Source organism: Paralichthys olivaceus, chromosome 1 (assembly GCF_024713975.1).
Source record: "Paralichthys olivaceus isolate ysfri-2021 chromosome 1, ASM2471397v2, whole genome shotgun sequence".
Classification (NCBI taxonomy): Eukaryota; Metazoa; Chordata; class Actinopteri; order Pleuronectiformes; family Paralichthyidae; genus Paralichthys; species Paralichthys olivaceus.
Window position 1 is genome coordinate 10,689,218 of NC_091093.1, and position 20,370 is coordinate 10,709,587.

Consider the following 20,370-nt stretch of genomic DNA (forward strand, 5'->3'; position numbering starts at 1 on the left):
ATAGCCTTCAAACAAGATCTATAGCCTCTCTCTCTCTCTCTCTCTCTCTCTATATATATATATATATATATATATATATATATATATATCAATGTTCAGAGTTTGGAGTCCCTCAAGATAATCTTTGTGTCTTTTTTTTTTATTGGTTTGATTGATTCATCTATATCTGATGATATGTCAATTTCTAATTGGGATATAACTGCATTAGTTTGGCTCTGGCTTTGCTTTTCTTTCATTATTACGGTAACATTTATTATAGTAAGGTTCCTAAATTTCCCTCGGGATCAATCAAATATCTATCTAGCTATCTAGTAAAGTATTATTTATCTTCTGGCTGGCAGGATGGTCTGTGATGGTTTGAAACTCTGTCCTTCGCCTGGATGAAGGGAAGGTCTAAGTGCATTTCAACCCAGGTCCACCCCACTGAATTTCCCTTGAATGATAAACAAAACCCTACCGGTGCTGGGGACGTCGTGTGGTGTCTAACCAGGCTCCTAACTCCTTTAAATGGGGAAGTGAAAAGAGAACTGCTCCCTGGGTGGAGGTCAGTTAAGGTTATCACATAAAAAGGGAAGTATAATGCTATGGGGAGTTTTCTTACTCTCAGACAGGGCAGAATGAAAACTAAGGTTTTGTTTCACCTAAACATTAAAAAACTTAATATACAAAACTTTGGCGACAGAAAGCTGACAAACATATCACAAGGTTATTAGTTGGATTTAAAAAGAAATGGAGTGAAATGTTTGGACTGCATCCTCTTTTTTTCTTTAATCTATGACGGTAAATCCTTAAACGCTGTGTGTGTGTGTGTTTGTGTGTGTGTGTGTGTGTGTGTGTGTGTGTGTAGAACAACCTTTCAATACATATCTTATTAAAGACTAATGACATAAGGCTTGTGATTTATGGGACCTTCTTCAGGGTGTTGAATGAAGACCCCACCACCACCTCAGCCTTTGCTAGGATTGTAGCAGATGATGGATTGTTGATGGATAAACTGTGGCACCACATCGTCTCTCTTCTCTCCCCTGACAGGACATTAACAGGTGAGTGGGAAAAATAGTAATGGATGATCTTGAAGAAGTGCAAAATTAAAGTAAAACCGGTCGTTAACACAGATGCAGATTACCATCTGTTAATTTTAAATGAAGCTCCCACAAAAGAACAATTCTGCAGAATCTTTAACGAGCCCACTCAGCACTGTTTATCAAGCTCTAACCGGCAAGTACACCGGACTAAAAACAGAAATCAACTGTGGTGTAAATACACAGACGAGTAAGATTACAGTTTTTGAAACAAATACACTTTGCTCATGTTTTATTTAAAGACACGTGTAAGAGCTTCAGTTTTCACTACAACAAAAGCCCTAAGACACTTAATAAAGATGGACAACATGAAAGCTCCCAGAAATGAAACCAAAGTTTCCTGATCACCACCTGGTAGCTTGCTGCGGTATAGGACATAAACAACACCTCCTCCATGTTAGTGGATAGGACATGGAGCAAATAACTCTACCTTTTTCTAAGAGATGGTTTCTATCAGTTTGGGTAGCTCTTATCACACTGATGTAGGTTCATTTTCTCCAATAAGCCTGGCTTTAATTCGTTATTTGATACCTTTAAAAAGAAGTGATATGTCATGATTGACAGCTGAGACTGACTCACTGTGATTGAATGTGTTTATCGACGGTACCACACTACCGTGGCTCCACCGCCCCCGGATTGCTACTATGTAGTCTCTGGCTCAAAAGCTGCAAGATGGCAGCGTTTACATCTTGGATAGTTTGGCTTCGAGACATCGTAATCAACAGCAGGTCCACCTAGACAGTTTTTGTTGTGTGAACATCATCGTTTGTGAACACCTGTCTTTTATGTGTGCGATGAAATGTCCCAACTGGCACATCTTCAGTGAAAGCACCAGTTCCTTTATCACTTTATCACTGGCAACAGATTAACTGAGCTCTTTGGCGGGATACTGACACTTATAAGACTTTATTGAGGGATTTCATGCATTTAATTTCAAACTGGGAGAGGACACTGATTTATTTTCCTTTATTATTTCATTCTTTAATCTCACATCACATTTTAATGATATGGCAGTAACTTAATACAAATAAGGGGTTAAGCAACATTTGACGGCAGATGAATGTCAGTCACTGTCATATTGGTTATATTGCTGCAACAGTTCAGCACATGTTATGATTTGCAGTATACTTGAGTCGAGTAGAGGCTGTGCAGGGTTATATGGCTACAGGCCACAAGGTTTATACTGGAAGGAGATATTTTATCAATTGTTATCTCACACAAAAAGTTTGTTCGCTCCACTGATGATACAGAAAAAGGGTTTCCAATTTTTTTTTTCTCCTGCCTTATTGGTGGGATTTTTCACAGACGCCACATATGTCAGTGCCCCTGGTCCCTGCCAATAAAGCACCACACTAAGTTCAAATACAAGACCTTAAAGTTGCTCAGTCTCTCTTGTTTGTTCCTCAGACGCGAGGAGTCTCAGAGCTGGGCTGCTGATTTGGAAAGTTGTGACTCTGAAACAGAGGCTGCAGAAACAGACCCAGTGTTCCCACCACACACACTATGACAAAGATCCACAGGAACATACGATCCACCACCATGGCCACGTACTTCCAGTCCTCTATCACCTGCACAATACAAAGAAATGAGAGGTTAGTCAGTGGGTTTGGGTGACTGAAGAATCTCAATTCAGTGTTTTTTGTGGATGCTGTTGTGTCTCATGCAGCCACCAGGGGGCAGAGAGTGTAATGTGAGCAAATTGGTGAATACTGTGTGTGTGTGTGTGTGTGTGTGTGTGCTTCACTTTCCTCTTCATTCTCTTAACATTGAAATCCTTGCTGCCACATCTCACATCATGCAGATCATGTATAATGTTTGCCTGCACTTTATTGTGCAGTTTACGTTTTCGGACCTTCATTCACACTCATGTCAATACTATTGCTCAGAATAGCTGACTAGGTACTGAAATATTTCATTTATGTCACTGTTAAAATTTGTCTCCGTGTTGGTGAAACACGCTGAAATGGCTTCTGACCCTTTCACCCCATTTTCATTTCTGTCCTTGGTAGAAACTAGTCATTTCTCATGTCTGGTTCTCTCCCCCACTTTATTGATTCGTCAGAGAAAGCGATTGATTACCCAAAGTCGGACTTCAATTTGCTGGGTCATAGCCACTACTTAAGATTAGTGGATTTCCAATCTTGCAGCTCAGGGGTCACAGAGTGTATAGTAAATGTTATCACATCAATACAAACACCTTTGGTCCATGCAGCTTATTTGGATTAGCATGTAGAGGATGTTTGATGGGAAAATAGCTCAACTCCAAACTTGAGCAATGATATCGTGCCCTAGATAACTTCATCATGACATTAATACATAAATGTGTTACAGTTGTGTTATTAACATTTGCATTTTAGGAACTGTTTATTTGCTTTGTCTCATATATTAATACCAGTTTTATGACCGTATGTTTTGACTATGAAGCCAGAGCCAGGAGGCAATCAGAGGTCAACAGTTTATCCTTCACTAGTTGCCTGGCAACTGAACTGACTACTTTGCCAGGAGGTCACTGCATCCGACTGTTGTTCGTCATGGAGTAGTTTGAAATCATCTAAAGCCACAAACTATTCATTTACATGGACACTCATTTGATGATCACCAAGTTATGTTACTGTTTACATTATTGATCCCTGAAGGCAAACTCTTGACTGCATTTGAGCAGTAGTATAATGGTTAAGAACAACTAGAGACTATGTGGGGAGTTTTCAAGTAAGCTTTATGCTCATGTAAGTATCAATCATGCCCCAAAGTAAGTTTTTTTTTAACGTCCAAAATGCCAAAGAAAAAAACTGGGAATCAAAACAAACCTGTAGTGGCAACATAGAATAGTCTGAGCAAAGCAGAGCATGAAATGTTCAAATGTTTTTGTTGGTGAAACATCTGACAGTGGCTCAGCTAGAGAGGGTTGTCGACTAACCAGACGGTTGTGGCTTGATCCCCTGCTGACAGTTTCTGGATGGTGTGTGATAGTAAAGGTGAACAGAAGCACTGTATCAATGAGTGTGTGAACGGGTGGTTGATAGGACTAGAAAAGCTCTATATAAAAACAGTCCATTTTCAATTTACCATTCACATTTGAGCTAGAAAGATGACTGGATGGATTCATGTCTATACATACACTCTGATCATCGTCGTCTCCCATCATGTGCTCCGCCACAAAGCGAACCCCGTTCACTGCCTCCTGGACATCAGCCGCCCAGTCTGAGCTGCTTTTCTGCTGCAGGTCCTTGGTGGAAGTGAAACCAGCAGGAATATAATCTGTGGAACGCAGCTCCTCCTTCCTGTTGAAGTGGCTGTAGCCCATCGAAGCAGCTACATTTTTGTGTCCTGGGGTGGAGATGGTAGAGTCAGAGGAGAGCAGGGCAGACGATGACATGTTGATGCCTGTTTTGGAAGCAACTGGGTAACCCAGACCCAAAATGGATCTCCTCGCCCTCAAGCACCGCTGTTGGCGAAGTCGCTGGCGAGCGGAGTTGTTGTGAGGGCGTCTCATGAAGAGTAAGGCAGGAAGCTTGATGAGAAAGATCAGCTTGACCCAGGAAGGCATGGTGTGGGTGCTGGGGGAGCGGTGGTGCACGTTGAGCACACACACACTGGTGATGATGGAGAAGGTCACCAGCACCATGGTGAACATCAGGTACTTGCCGATCAGAGGCACATCCAGTGAGGTTGGGGGAACGATCTTGGAGATCAGAAGCAGGAACACAGTGAGCGCCAGAAGGACGGAGATGCAGAGGGTCATCTTCTCTCCGCAGTCTGACGGCAAGTAGAAGACCAGGATAGCCAGCGAGGTGATGAGAACACAGGGAATAATTAGGTTGATGGTGTAGAAAAGAGGTTTCCTCTTGATTATAAAGTCATACGTGAGATCCACATAGGTGGGATCCAGGGGGCTGACAGTCCTTCTGCCAGGAAGTGCTAAGATATCCCACTCCCCACTGGGAGTGAAGTCATCCATACTAGCTGCCTCAGTCTTCAGGATGAGGTCGATCTCGGTGTGGTCGTATGTCCATGAGCGGAACTTGAGGGTGCAGTTCTGTTGATCAAAGGGAAAATGCTTGACCTCGATCTTACAGGCGCTTTTGTAGATGGCAGGAGGAAGCCAGTTGATACTGCCATTGAAGAGAACAATGGCATTGGTGAAGACTGTCACCTCATAGGTCCCGTCAGCGCTGAAAGAAACGAGTGAGAGAGGAAACTGAAGAGAGCCCATGAATAAATCTCTGAGGTTTGTGTTGTCAACACTGCAATCATCGTGGAAAAAGATAAAATAGATAAGTGCAATCAATAGTAAAAGTGAAAAAAACCCACCTTCAATGAATAAAAACTCTGAATGAGCATCAGAGAGTCAGTTGGTAATGTCTATTAAAACCCAACAAGTCAAGAGAGTGAGGATGGAGAGAATGCTTAATCTGTCAGCCAGCGGTTCCCACACTAGGGGTTGGGATACCCTGGGGTCATGGGGCACTGACAGAGGGTTCGCAAGATCATTTCCAGAAATTAGATACAATTTATTTCCATTCATTCATTGTTTTTCCTTTAGCCGAGCTTGTGTCGTGGAGGTAGCTAGCCAAGTGTATTCTACACATCCCGTTATCCCCAGCTATGTGTCCAGTTCTTCCTGGGGAATCCCAAAATGTTCCCAGGCCAGATGGGATATGTAGTCCCTCCAGCAAGGTCTGGGTCTACACCGACGACGCCTACAGGCTGGGAGTGGCCAGAAAACGTCCAGAGGAAGCACCCAGGAGGCTCCCTGATTAGATGCCACTATACTATAAGTGTCTAAACTTTCAAATCTCTGGCACCTTTACTTTCGTACTTCCCTAGATTTTATAATAATTAGACATTGCACAGTAATACAGAAATTGTCATGTCAGTGCTTACTTGTTGTACAGAACAATGTCCGGGAGCCAGATGTGTCTGGATGGAATACGCAGCTTGTCGATACCTTCGTACTTTGCCGGGTCCCATGATAACCTGTAATCCACCCAGTGCTGCAGAGACAGAGACAGGGAGACAAGGCCGTGAAGTCCGACTCCCACACACTTTCTCAACACCAGCTCATTTCTAATTACATGCTTCATTATCAATGAAATATGTTTTAGTGCACAATTACAGAGGCAGAGGCAGAATTGATATGGTTTAATTCAAGTTCAGGGGGAAGGACATAAGACAAGTTTCAACAAACTCACCTGAGTGAGCCAGACATTTGTGGTCATTATCTGTTCTCTTTCATTCTGGAAATAAACAAGTGGGATTAAAATTATTTTTCAATACAGTTTACAAAGAGGTCATGGCACATGAATGAATCACTACCTCCTGCAGAAAGTGTTTAACACTTAAGCTTTCATTGCAAACCATAACACTACACTCGAGATGAAAAGGAAAATGTAGGAATATTGAAACTGCAGTGTGACCAAGTACGATATTCCAATCAAGGGAGTTGCATGTTAAAGGTAGTATGTGTCACAGTTAGGGGAAAAAAAGTTACCAGTTTCATGGTATAGTTTTTGTACCGCTTCAATCTTTAATTAATTTAAATTAATTACCCTTATTATCGTGGTGATTTGGTTGGCAAACTGATATTTTGTCCTGACTCAGAGACATTTGGGGTCGACGTCTGCACTTAAAGTAACGAGTTGTAAACAAGTTTCGCTTGTTTTGCATCATTATTATCTGTCATCAACATCTGACATCAGCACATGCTTTGTTCATAATCATAGTACTTTTTCATATGCACATTTGATTCACTTATCCAATGTTTGGTAAAACATAAAACGCTTCTTTAGCAAGTTAAAGCCTTCCCTCTTCAATGTTGTACATTCGACATTGTTGTATTGGTTATATCTAAAACTTATAATAATATTGATAACAGTGATAATTGTGGTCACTATAATTAGGCTTTTAGTCACAACATACACATCTCTATCTGTGAAGCATTGTGATGCTATAGAGGCCCTGGTCTCCAAATGGTATTCTCCAAAAGCACCAGCAAAAATCACATCATCATCTTTTTTTTAATATCTTTTAATTGAAAATTAAATATAAGGCCACTCCCACTAAAATAATGACTCATCACATTATCTGTCTAAAATAACTTCCTGCTCACTGTCTGACATCTGGTTTAAAGCGAGGTCACAAACAACTGTGCGCTCTTATGTCACTGCCACGACTAAAATTCCAATACAGGGATTCCACCAAATGCCAATTGCCCCACGCAGTACAATGGAAGCTCATAAACGCAGACTGTGAATGTGGCTCGCTGCCCTGGACTGCGGCAGGGAGGAGCCTGTACTGTAAATCTGAGAGGAGCCTCTATCACTGTGGGTTAAACAGCTTTATGGCCCCTTTTAATGCAATGTGCTGAAGTTTCAATCTGGACATGACAGAGGCAGAGATCACAGCTGACCACATCCATCCTCAACTTCATCCATCGCCTCAGAGCTACGGCCTCTCAACACCGGCTGGGGGGAAAATTAACTGCTCTCTCAAAAGCTCTGTGGCTCCTGCTCCTGTCTTTTCTATCATCCTCTTTCTTTCACATTCATTCTTTTTCTGTCTCCCTCTTTGTCGCTCCAGCACATCATCTAATCCTCACACACACAGTGATGTGCACACATGAATAAATGCACGCACACCCTCCCAGTGCCTCACCACACTGATGAGCTGTGCCAGAGATACTTGGAGCTTCACTGTGACTCTCTCGGTCCTGTTGACGGCCGGCCGGATGAGTGGATTGTAGCGATGTTCTCCCAGCAACCAGTTCATGAGCCGCTCCTCGGAGTCAGCACTGCTGCTACCTGGAAATACATCCTGTATGTTATTCACACACAGCAGAAATTACAGAACTAAAGAAGTAATGCTTGAATGAGAGACACAGGAAAGCGCAGACAGAGATGCTACAACTTGTGATGGTTGATGGTCTCTGTCGGGGATGAAGTCTAGTGCCCGTTGTAAACCTGCCTGAATGTTTGAAGTGGACTGTTTGCTTGTCCTGGGTTTATGCTCCAAAGCTACTTCAGAATTATTTCTTTTCATTAGTGAGTCTTCCTCAAACAGTTCTACAATATACTGTCACTTTTATTGTTTGTGTGCTGGACATTGTGTGCAGAGCTTTTTATAAACAGTCTATAGTGCAGAGTGAAGTTAAAAAACTTTGTGTTCCTCCTACCTGGTTTATCTGCAATGAAGATTGTATAGTCATGTTTTTTATAAAATGAGACAGAATTTGCTGTTCACATGTGTTGCTGATATTATGAATGATTAACTGCTTTTTTGTTATTTCAGATGTATGTTAAGCAATCAATACAATCAGACCCAGGTTTACAACTTCAAAATAAAAGCTATATCAATGTAAAGCATTACAGCTAGTAATAGGTGTTGAGCTTTTAATTTGAAGACAAACTGAATGAATATTGGTGACACAATGACCTATAACTCCTGTAAATGTCTGTCAGTCTGATATGATGAAATAAAAAATATCAGACCAAGAAGATCCTGGCTGGTGGGCTGCCAGTTGCCAACCACTGCTGTTGCTGAGACATGTTCAGGTCTCCTGTTTATTCAGTTTTTGTATTAATATTGAATCTATCGCATGTCCAAAACACACCAAACTCAACGCTTCACTTCCCTAAGCCATTTGCAATATACAAGGCAAGTGTGAAGCCGATAAGATGAATGGTTCTTGAGATATGTGAGCCACATACAGACAGAGAGAGTTCAGGAAATAGTAGATAGTTGATGGTTTGAATGACACAGAAATATGCAATCCATGTTTTTATAATCAGAATTTGAAAATGCAGTTTTATTTTGTCAGTGGTTACATTTTAACAAAGCGAATATTGACAGAGTATGAACTTAAAGTCTGGGACCTACATGTCTGTCCACTACTCCATCTTTACATTGGTTTTCTGAGCCTTTTTTACCTGATTAATAAAATAAATAACTTTTGTTTGGACTGCAATCTACTGTGGCACTGGCCATTCTTGGGAGTGGGGAAAGAGGGGAGCCAAACTTTATGTTATGCTCAGATTTCTCCTAGGACGGGTGGAACAGTTCCCCATGTTGACAAAGTACAGCCTTCCCTGTTAGCCTGGAACAGATGATAAAATACTGCTGCTCCTCTGTTGACAGTCTGCATCATGCTAACATGCGTGTACAGGAAACAGCAGCTGTCAATTAAGAAAGCGAGGGATTACTGTGTTGTGGGAAAAAAATCTGCACGGCCTCAAAGTCATTTTCAAATACATTTAGGATACATGCAGATGTTTTCACAGCATGTTCTTCTTTTGCTTAAAACCAAACCACCGGATAAGACTACATCAGTACTTACACTGCAAATCTTTCCCTCGTCCCTGATAAATGATGCCCACGTCGGGGGTAAAGACAAGGCTGATTGAAACTGATGATGAGCTCTTCCCCTCTTCAGCAGAATGAATACACATAGCAGTGCCTCCTTTACATACAGCATGTTATTAATGCCCCCACATGGTACGGAGAAGCTGAGTTGGCTTACTCATGGGACACGTTGCAATGAGGTGAAACTCTTACTGATGGGCCCGCTGAAGAAGAATCGCTCCTGTTGTCGATACTCAGCAGAAAGATATTCAGGGCTGCATAAGGGATCGCTCATACATGCTTCTTTTCAGCTATGTGGTGATGTGGCGTAGTAGTAAAAGTGAGAATGATATTAGAGACTTCCAGCTCCCGTGCTTCTCCTCTTCCTCAGTATCAAACTGTGTGTGTCATGATCGGCCTACAAACTCCTGGAGCTTTGCAGGGCCTGGTACTCTGACACTCCGGCCTCACGGGTCATTACAAGCTGCCATGACTGTGCCCTTGCCAGTCATTTGGCTGAGGTCCCATCCAACACAGTCAGACCTCCACAACACACATGCTTCAGCAGATGGTGTGTTGTCAAATCCCCAGAGACCAGAGTCAAACAAGTGCTGTCTTCCACCCACAGGTGAAGGCCACTTACAACGCAACCTAACTTGTGATCACCAGCAGTGAATAGCCACTGGTGCCTGTGTGTGCATGTGTGTGTGTGCTTTTTTAATTTGTAAAACTTGTGAGTGTGGCGCGGATGTTGCGCTGATTGAGACTGAGGTCAGGCGTGTTAATACAATAGAGTCGGCTGTCTTAAGGAGTTGATAAGGTCACTCTGAGCAGTACACTGAAAAACATTATTCTAGAAAAATGCAATACACTCTGTAACATGAGAGCATAGTGAACACTGAATGAAGGGAAACACTGTAAAATGTTGAGTGAGACGTAGTATAAACACTATTTCTTTCTTCTTCTACTCCTCTGTGATATCTGCACCAATGAGATAAAGGTGTTAATCTTTTCTCCTTCTTTGTTGTTCCATGTTTTGTATGCTCACCTTTTATGTAGGTTTAGGTAGCTCTTTCTAATATTATGTACACTTGTTAATTGTATTTGTTTCTTTTTAGTTTTGATACAAACTTAAATGAGTCTGATTTGGTGACTTCAGACCATATTTGATCACATGAGCTGACTCATCAAATTGCCCCTGAATTAATGTATTACAAAATGTCATCCTCACCATGCAATTTCTCTTTTCTGGTCATTTAAAATAGCTTAAGGCAACACATGTGAGGTACCTGCAACTCTGTCATTCGCGCTTGAGTCAGCTGCTATTAGACTTTTGGACACGAAAAGACATCAAGAAAAATCACTTCGCACAGAAGCAGTTTTCAGCCAAATGAATCTGAAGCTGACGCAAAAATGTGGACGCACATGCTTGAAGTGTCTAAAATGAATAAGGAAAGCCAGACACACTCACAGTGAAGCAGGGGGAGAAGGTAAGCGAGGATGGAGAGAGCCCGAGTCATTTTCTCGGCACCATCTGCTCCTCAGGGGTCCTCAGGGATGATGAAGCCTCGGAGCTGCGGCGGCGTCCTGCGCTCTTCCCCCCGGACATACCGGACCTTGCGCGTTCAAAGTCTGGACACTTTATGCTGATGCCTGTGAAAAAGAAGGAAACAATTTAACCGGATACTTTGACCGAGATCTGTTGCCACATCACTGGGTCGCTTTTATAAAAATCCTCGTGAAACATCATGCAGCCACCTCTGCGCACACGCGGGTCTTCACGCTCCGCCGCCTACGCGCAGTATCCAGCCCTGGCGAGCTGCTTCCTCCGTCCCCCTCCAAGTCCTGCACCTGCCTCTGAACAGCTCCTGCAACTTTACACCCTCTCAGCTGCTGATTGAGACACTGTATATTCTGTTTGCTTTATTTTTCCAACAGGAGAAAGTTGTATTATTTCTTTAATTAATAAAAGAGCAATGGCTTTGTTCAGGACAAGTCTGAGTGGAATGGACGCGGCAGTGAACGTTAGAATAAGTCCCATGTGCAGTTCTTGCTCCAGTATGAGTTCTATTAACCTTTTGTCCTGTTTGCCCACACACGCTGATAAATGGTTATAAACTGCAAATATGTACAGACTCTGTATCTTTATTAAAAAAAATAACTGGTTTAAATAGCAACTGAAATGTGCAATAATGGCTGAGAAATAATCAGTGATGGGGAAAGTACTCAAACATTTTAAGTACAAATCAATGGACAAATATATACCCAAGTAAAGATAGCATATTAACCTTCTACTTGAATCAAAGTGAGGACTTTATTTTAAATATACTTAAAGTATTAAAAGTAAAAGTACTTACTTAAAGTAGCCTATTACCTTCACCGAAAAAAGAAAATGATTGGAGCAACTTCAAAAAATACTTAAATTGGCAATACACAAGTTGATTAAGTGTACCCAACTGTTAACAAGTTATATTGACACAATTACAAACTTTAATTTGAAAGTACTTAATTAATTTATTTGGTGGGTCATGTTCCGTCATTTTTGAAGATGCTAAAAAAAAAAGTTTTTTGTGTAATGCAGCTACCAATAATAGACTCATGCTAATAAAGAAAGCTGCTGAAAACATGTGTAATGTCATATTAATTAGTAGCTGAGTCTCGGCCTCATCTGAACCCACTAGTTTGTTCTTAACCAGTAAAGCTGCTGCAGGAGGCGGGGTCTAATGTTAGCAGCTTGCTCTGATTGGATGAGTGGACTTATTCCCGTCTAGTCATTGATCACTTAAAAAATCTGTCTATGTATGCAATGCATTGCAAAAATGAAGTGGAGTAGAAAGTACAGCTATATTTGCTGGTAATAGAGTAAAAGTGAAACCATTCCAACAATAGGTCTACTTCATTTAAGTAAATGTACTTTGTTACATCCTACTAATGGAAAAAATTACTTCAAAAAAGTATTTCTGGTAGTTTTGTAGTGTGAAAGAAGACGTTTCTCTATGTCATATTAATTATGTGTTGGAACAAGGCACCTGTCCTCCACTTTTGTCCAACAGCATTTTTTTACAAAACATCCCGACATCTGCAACACTCACTTCCCTTGAAGAAAACTACCTCTGTACGGGATGCTGACTTCACACTGCTGTGGCAAGTGTTGCTCGGGAGAGGTCCGTAAATTATCCTCTGCTCCTGCGTCCAGTCAGACCAGGAGCGGTGCAATCTAAAGGGGGGCAGATTTACTGTGGCCTCGCTGCTTAAAGGCTCATTATAACGGCCAGTAAAGGAAGTGTATCGGGCACCAGGAGCAGCCCCAAGGACTCTCCTGAGGGTTATAAATTTGAACTCCAAAGATTTCTATTCTGGATCATTGAGAGCAGATCAATAGAGGCTGATTAGGTTTGATCTTAACTTATTCTATCAAGCAGCTGGGCGACACGGCAATAGACTCACGGTTTGTTCATTCATTTACAAATATGTCAGGTCTTGTTTATACCAATAATAAATGTTTTATGAAGAAAAGCAAATTGACTTCTTAAATGTAGGTTTTTCTTATTAACTGTACTGGTATTCATTATGTGACCCCTTAGATTCATCTCATATTCATCATCTCTTATCATCATCTTATATTCATCATCTCATATTCATCATCTTATAATCATCTGAGATTCCATACATGGAATGTTATTTTGCTCCATAATGTTACATTACTGTTGAATGATAATCCAGTTGTCCAGAGTTAACTAATAGCTGAAATTTAACACAATCACACAGTTTTAAGAAAAATAAAAGCAGACATAATGGTCACCATGATGGTATACCTACCATCCTACATGCACATTTCATTATAATGTGTTTTCAAGTTGCTCTGAAATTATTTAACCAAAGGATGGTTTAAGGCTAGGACATTATCTAATACAAAAGTAACAACTATTTAAAATTATACTGAGAGAAAAAAAAGGAGCACATCTGTTTGGGCAAATATGTGAAGAAAAAATTACCTACAAGGTGCTCTCTGGCCCACATGTTTATTTCTTGCTGCGGAAATAATTAGAAAGCCTTTATTAGTGTTGCTAATGCATAGCAACGATAAAAAAATAACCTATGCACTCAAGTGAAGGAAGAACAAGACATATATAGGCCTGTGACATATAAGGAAGTGATGGCATATGCTCATCATCAACAAGATACAAAGCAATATTTTGATGGAAATCTGATGTATTTTTTGAGGCTAATGATATAATAAGCCCATTCTACACCACTGACCTCTGCGATCACGTTTCACTCACTGTATGAACATTGTATAACTCCCTACATTGGCGGTGCTGAATGAAAACTGCTACAGCAGAATGACAGTTTGATAATATATAGGAATAGGGAACGTTTTCATTATCGATAGACAGAAGGATTACAGTGCACTTTGACTGCACCCTTATGTTTTCAAATGTAATGAGGGAATGGGGATCAATTGTATTTTCTTTGAAACTTTGAAAAGTTAATCACCATGCTATGTTTTTTGTCTGTCTCATTTTTTAATTGATCAGTTTTCAATAAAACTAAATACTGAAAAAAAACAATCGGCTCAAATTTCGCTAATATTTTTAATCAACTTGAGGTTTGAGGTTTGATTCTCACTGAGCAGCCATCTTGACAGTTTATTTTGAATGGGCATAAAACTATGGGCAAGTGGTGAAACATGGCCGCTACGAAATGAACAATGTGCCAGTTCATTTAGTAAATGGCCATCTACTTCATCATATTACAAAGTGATGACAATTTATAGGGACACATTTTTTGAAATATTCAATATTGACAGGATCATTCTGAATAGAGGAGGGAGGTTTGTTTGGGCTTTGAATCAAAGCCAAGAATTGCATCACTAATAGGATCTAAACACTAATTTCTCAATGAATAATGTGGTTTGCAGATAACTTCTAAATATAATGTGCTTTTTAACTTGGAATTAAAACGTTATTAGATGCTTTGTTTAAGTTTCCCAATCCCACTCTGCTCACTCCCTGACAGTGTTTCTCTAAAATTTAGAGAGGTGTCATATTTTTAAGCTTCAAAGTAAGTAAGTAAACGTGGGCACAGATGTACCAGCTTTGTAATCCCATAATTCACATTTTATTGTTTAACCATGCCAGTGACTTGATGGAAGATATCAGCTGTTGGTTCAATGAGTGAGTCAACTATTTCAAATCTATGCAATTTTTGAAAGGACTGCCATGAGCATTCCAGTGAAGTTGGTTTGAGTTAATAAAATATCTATTGACTACTGTCAGTGGTTATTCATTGATGACTCAGACATCTCAGTCATCATTACCATCTTAGGGTCTGAAACTCACCATGGGTGGTTAATGAGGTAGATAAGAGTTACAAAAACCACTTAGTCCTAAAATATTTTTTGCATTTTCCCAAACAAAATACCATAAAAATTGAAAGGTAGATCCAAAGGTAAACTTCTTAGGTTTATTTAAAGCGGTGGTTCTCAAATGGGTGACCATGGCACAGTGCCAGGAGGTCCATGAAACGTTTCCAGATTAAAATGATTAAGATATATGTGTGTATGCATGTCAGTACTGTTTTGACATGGGGAAAATATTTTTAATACATCTGGTCATATCCTTCTCTTGGGTTGTTCTTTCTTTCAAGTGTAAAAGAAGGATGATGTCAAATAAATCAGAGGGACATACATGAGGGGTCCTCAGAATATTTTGTAAAGGGTGTCCTTGGATGAGAAAAAAATGGAGAATTTGTGATTTAAAACATCTCACCAGAAAATAAACAACAAGAAAAAACACAATAAGACAATTATGAGAAAAGGCTGCCTAACTGAGAAAGGTAAATACAGCTGATACTGTATTGAAAAATCAGAAGTGAAATGATACCACACTCTGAAGTGGTTGTTTGACTCATGTCTGTCTCTGCAGTGTGAAAGTTATGAGCAGTGAGCTTCCTGCAGGAGCCTCAACACAGTGTGACAGTGGACCTGTTGACACATGGACTCACATTAAGAGCATGAGAGTGAGACGTTTTTCTGTGAGCCAGGGAAGCGTGATGCTGAAGAAATGGCTAATCAAAGAATTGCTGCTGTACCATGTTGCACCACTGCAGTCCCATCCTGTGAGGGATATATATCACGCAGGCAGTTCATTACCTGGAGTGCTTGGCTCCTTCACCAGTGGGTCTCAGCCTCATGTGACGTATCGATCACACGTCACCCATCGCCTGCATGGGAATCAACACGACTCATTGGTTCATGCAAGTTGTTTCAGTGTTAATGGCGATGATTTATTGATAGAATTGCATGTGTGTATAAGCATAAATGTAAGCATGTGCGGATTTCCTCTTATTATACAGTATTTATTCTAGATGGTCATATAGTTAGGAACATTATAGTTTAAGTTAATAATGCAAAATTAACAAGGCCACTCATACTTACATATTCCTGTTAGCAATTTGTTTTAAACACACAGACCAGCGAAACATATTCATTTCAGTTCAGTCCAACATCAGAAATATTGAGTGGTGAAATTAAATCAGCCTTTTGGTAGAAAATATCTGGATACATTTACTCAGGTACAATTAAGTACAGTTACTTGAATTTACTTCATTTTGTTACTTTATACTTTGTTTTGTATTCAAGAAGTAAATGTGATTTCACTCCACTGTTACTTTACAGATTAAAATGAAAGTAAAACAACTTGATGATTCATATCTCTTGTAGAATATAATGCATAGTTACTGACTAACAACACAAGAGCATATTAAGTAATCATGAGTAACAGCCGACTTGCAAATGAAAGCATCATGAATACTGGTATTAATTATATATAATATATTTCAATATTCGATAATGCAGCACTTTTTTACACAATAGGCCTTTTCCACAGAGACCACTAGACACATGAAATGAGGGGAATCTCACTGAAGGATTGGCACTAAATCTTACACACTGAACCTTAAAATAAAACACATTTTAATGCTTTTAGTAAAAAAGGTGTTTCATACTATGATCATTAAATGTCTGTAGTGCAATTACTTCTACTTAATGCTATACGTGGCTATAATTAATATTTTCGAATACTGTTAAAATTAGGATTTTCTTGTTTTTTAATAATTTCACAATTCAACATGTTTTTTATTATTAGAATAGATTCTACATATTTTTATCTTTGTAATCATGTATCACAAGACAATTTGATGCCAAAGGGTCTCATCACTGTCATAGCATCATAGCGTCTGCTGTATGTGTAAATACACAACTGTTTGTCAATCGCTATATCAACTCTGATGCTGATACATTAATGTCGTGTTCTCATCTTGTTTACGGTGGCCCAGAAAATGTCGGGTCTAAAGTAGATTTAGTCGCTTCTAAAAAAAACACTGGTGTCATCACATCAACTGGGACTGAAATCTTAAACCACCTGTGATAACAAACAGCACTGAATTAGTGTAAGTGGAAAAGTAGGGGTGTTTATGCTTACATTACAGGATGATGCATGAGTAAACAGCACTTAGCTCTATATTCTTTGACATTAACATCAAGGAAACATAACACAATAGCAGTAAAGACAGATTGATGCCAATTTATGCAGTTTCAATAATAACCTCTATCACCTTCCAACTCTCACTCTCTCCAGCACCCTCTTACACACGTGTTCAAACATACAAGTGTGTTCTTCTTTCAGTTCCAACAGAACTCTGCCTGGAAAAATACAACTCATCTCTCCAATTATCACTGGAAGCTCTCTGATAGTTTGAGGCCTCTCACTGGAACAGTTTGTCTGTTGGCAAAGGTTTGATGTTTGGCACATTCTCTTGGCCTGAGTCACTACAGCACCATCCACAAAAATGTATTATACAGAGACCACAAAAATAATTAGTTGTTTTCATTGATTCATATTCCTGCAGGCAAAACATTTTCTAGGCTGTTTTTAAAAAGGCAGTGCAGTGGGACGTTTGACTGATATATTATATGTATACTATGTGCATATAGTGGACAAACAGAATTTGTAAGAGTGAGCAGAATGCAATAAGCAGCCAGTGGGAGGGCTTATCTTAGTGAACCATATCTGTTGTGTCAGACTGAGCGGTCAGTAATGAATAGTCTCTGGAGAAGACAGATTAGCCTGTTCATTAATGTATTCTGCCTCTCAGTGATAGACAGGAAGGTGAGACCGCTCCCGAGTGTCGCGTCCAATATGTCATACAGCGAGGCTGAGGAAGATAAATGGTCTTGTGTGACAGCTGCAGATAGAGCAGGAGTTTACGTGACCTCCCCAGTGTACTCTATAATGCCATTTTTTGTCACAGCGAAGCGAGGGGTTTTAAAGCATACCTGTCTTGAGGCGCAGCCCCACAAATCCTGATGGGATCGATTTGTTCTAGGCCATCCCTGATCTCACACCCCCCAGAAGTATGATTTAGAGATGGCCTTCTCCTGACATCCACAGTCAAGGAGCTCTTCTGGTCATTTTAGTTGGCAAAGACTGCACAGAAGTAGATTGAAGATTGAAAGGCTGACTTATCAAATTGTATGTCACAGTTTGGAAAGTCAGAGGCAGACACACCCTAGAAACTATAAGAAATAAAGAGCTATCATTCTTCACTGTTGTATACTGTTGTTGTATACTGGAACCTAGAATACTGAAAAACTGAGAAAGAAGAAACAATAATAGGATTAAAGATCTCAACACATATTCTCACACACGTGTATCTGCAGGTGTTGGTATATTATGTGAGACTGCTCAACATTTTCTGCATGTGACACCAGAAAATAAACACCACCTCCACAGTCCTCCAGTGTTAAGAGAGCTATAAAATTGATTCCATTTGTCACAGTGAGTTTTTTTTTTGCATAGGCACTATTTACTGACATGCATTCCTGCCATCGCAGCCGTCTGGAATCAGTTGTCTCTGCCCAGGAGGGAGATCTTAACGTGCTTAGGAAGGTGTGTCTAAGAGCTTCTGAACGAGGGCTCAACTGAACCAAAGCCATGCAAACTGTGTCTGTCTGTAAATCTATTCTTTCTGTTTCTTTGGTTACAAAGATATGGGGTAAAAGATAAACTCAATACCCAGGAGATACACAGACAAAAGGAAGCAGCCAGAGACAGAGAAGGATAAGACGAAGATAAAGACAGAGATAGAGATAGTAGATAGAGATATTGCTCCTGGAATACCTTTGCTGCATTAAATCAGATGTCTGAGGAAGCCTCATAAAATTCAAATGTTTTAAAATCCTCCACAACAATGTCATCATGAGGTAAAAAACACAAGAGGGCCAATCTGACAGCTTGAATAAAAATTAATCTGGAGCATTAACACACATATTATCACAAATATTTAGATTTGCATGTAAGTAGATGTGGGGAAATATTAAAGAAGTCAGTTCATGTTCCAACCTTTTTTTTATGGTTTTATTTGCTCGTTCCAGATAGAGAGGGAAGAAAACAGAAATGTTAGTCGGTGAGGAATTTAGTTGAGATGAAGTTATCTAGTTCAGGAGCAGGGCCACACCTTGACCACACCTCTAATCACGTTAAGTCTCAGGTTCTTTGACCCACCCTTTCCCTTCGCTTCATCCTCCCTCATCCCTGCCCATGTCCCTTCATTTTCTCTTGCCTACTACCTTCCCTTCCTCATCCTTTTCTTATTCAGTTTTCAGCATACCTCTTGTAGGTCTCAATCTTGGTACAGTTAATAAACTCAGGTGAAATGATGCCTGAGATGGACTCCCCCCTGCCCGGTCACCAATGCATCCTCCTAGACCAGCCTCTTGCACACATCTTCACCTCAACATCCAAGATATCAATTTCAATCCACACCGATAAATCTCTGCATTTTGAAATGACATTTAATGATTTCTTTACACACAAAAATTGACAAAAGCATTAAACCCAGCCCAAATTATAGAGCTGCTTTATGAGAAACCATAAATGAAGCCTGCCACCAATTTCTGTGAGCAGTAAAGATTATACACTCCACTAACAAGATAAATAAAGCTTCAAAAAATGTTAGAACCTAACTCACTCAGCCTTATGGCTCCTGTTTATCATAACAATGTACTAACCATTTTTTATTATATGGTTGCATTGCTCTGCATTGCTCAGTCATTTGTTCCACTCTGTCCATTTTGGATGTGAAATTTCCTGCATCTGCCACAGATATTGCATCAAGAAAAAAAAAGTGCTAAATTCAATTGTCTGAGCAGGAAGAGCAGGAGACTGTGGTCCTGGCTCAACATAATTATGACAAAATAGGACTGATAGGGTGACTCTGCTCCTATTGGACCTTTGAGGCTGAAGCCCTCTTGTGGGGCTCGTAGGGTCAGAGCTGTGCGGATCCAATCAATGGCTATCAATGCTGGACATGGAAATGACCCACCTGGGCCCAACCAGGAGTGTGAGATGGGTAATGTGCTGCGATGAGCTTGGTCCCACTGGGAGGATTCATCTTTGGGGGTGCATGATTGAGTCCACATCTGGATGAACTGAGAAACCCATTATCCGTCAGTTCAACATAGTTGGAAACAGAGAACATGGCTTCAGTCTAACTAGTACAAAGTTGTTCTAGTTGTGAAGAAAACTGTTCGGGCAGTCATCAGAAATTGTATTTCCATGTTAGATCTCATGTGGTGTCATTTTTGATCCATAGTTGCAACCACCATAAAACACCACAGGAACCAAAACAGACAAAGTCATACAAGCTACCTGAAATGTTCATTATACAATGAACTACATGAACGACGGCACTGGAGCGTTCATGTTCTATCATCCAAGTCGTCTCTCAGGAATAGCTTGGGGCTTGGGTTAATGAGTTCTGTACATTTGACCAGGATTATGTTGCTGTGATTCAATTCTGTGTCTGTGTTACCATCAAACCGACTCTCCAGGGAGAAGGATGCAGAGGAGGAAGCCTCTCTGTCACATCCCTGGTACCCAAGAGACCA

General features: G+C 40.3%; 1 protein-coding gene and 1 long non-coding RNA gene across 3 annotated transcripts; one reads left to right on the forward strand and one right to left on the reverse strand.

The window, feature by feature from the left end:
• Positions 1–584: 584 nt before the first annotated feature.
• On the forward strand, positions 585–9,045 carry LOC109625124 (uncharacterized). Its single transcript, XR_011239920.1, has 4 exons — positions 585–780; positions 919–1,043; positions 2,490–2,674; positions 7,662–9,045. It is a non-coding gene; the product is annotated as an uncharacterized lncRNA (long non-coding RNA).
• chrnb4 (cholinergic receptor, nicotinic, beta 4 (neuronal)) lies at positions 2,035–11,294 on the reverse strand. 2 transcript variants are annotated; one of them, XM_020080225.2, is made up of 7 exons: positions 11,178–11,294; positions 10,891–11,072; positions 7,737–7,882; positions 6,275–6,319; positions 5,967–6,076; positions 4,201–5,254; positions 2,035–2,650 (listed from the first exon to the last, which is right to left on the reverse strand). In XM_020080225.2, the coding sequence occupies exons 2-7, from the start codon at positions 10,937–10,939 to the stop codon at positions 2,486–2,488; spliced, it is 1,569 nt and encodes a 522-aa protein (XP_019935784.2). In that variant the 5' UTR covers positions 10,940–11,072; positions 11,178–11,294; the 3' UTR covers positions 2,035–2,485. The 2 variants fall into 2 exon arrangements, with proteins under 2 accessions (XP_019935784.2, XP_069374734.1); XM_069518633.1 differs by having other exon boundaries at positions 10,891–11,256.
• Positions 11,295–20,370: the final 9,076 nt, after the last annotated feature.

Bases quoted from the DNA above. Each gene is read 5' to 3' on its own strand.
- chrnb4 (XM_020080225.2), bottom strand. From the start codon at position 10,939: ATGACTCGGGCTCTCTCCATCCTCGCTTACCTTCTCCCCCTGCTTCAC. The intron at 6,320-7,736 runs GTGAGGCACTGG...GTTTATTTCCAG, and splicing joins TGGCACAGCTCATCAGTGTG to AATGAAAGAGAACAGATAAT. The intron at 6,077-6,274 runs GTGAGTTTGTTG...CTGTCTCTGCAG, and splicing joins CAAATGTCTGGCTCACTCAG to CACTGGGTGGATTACAGGTT.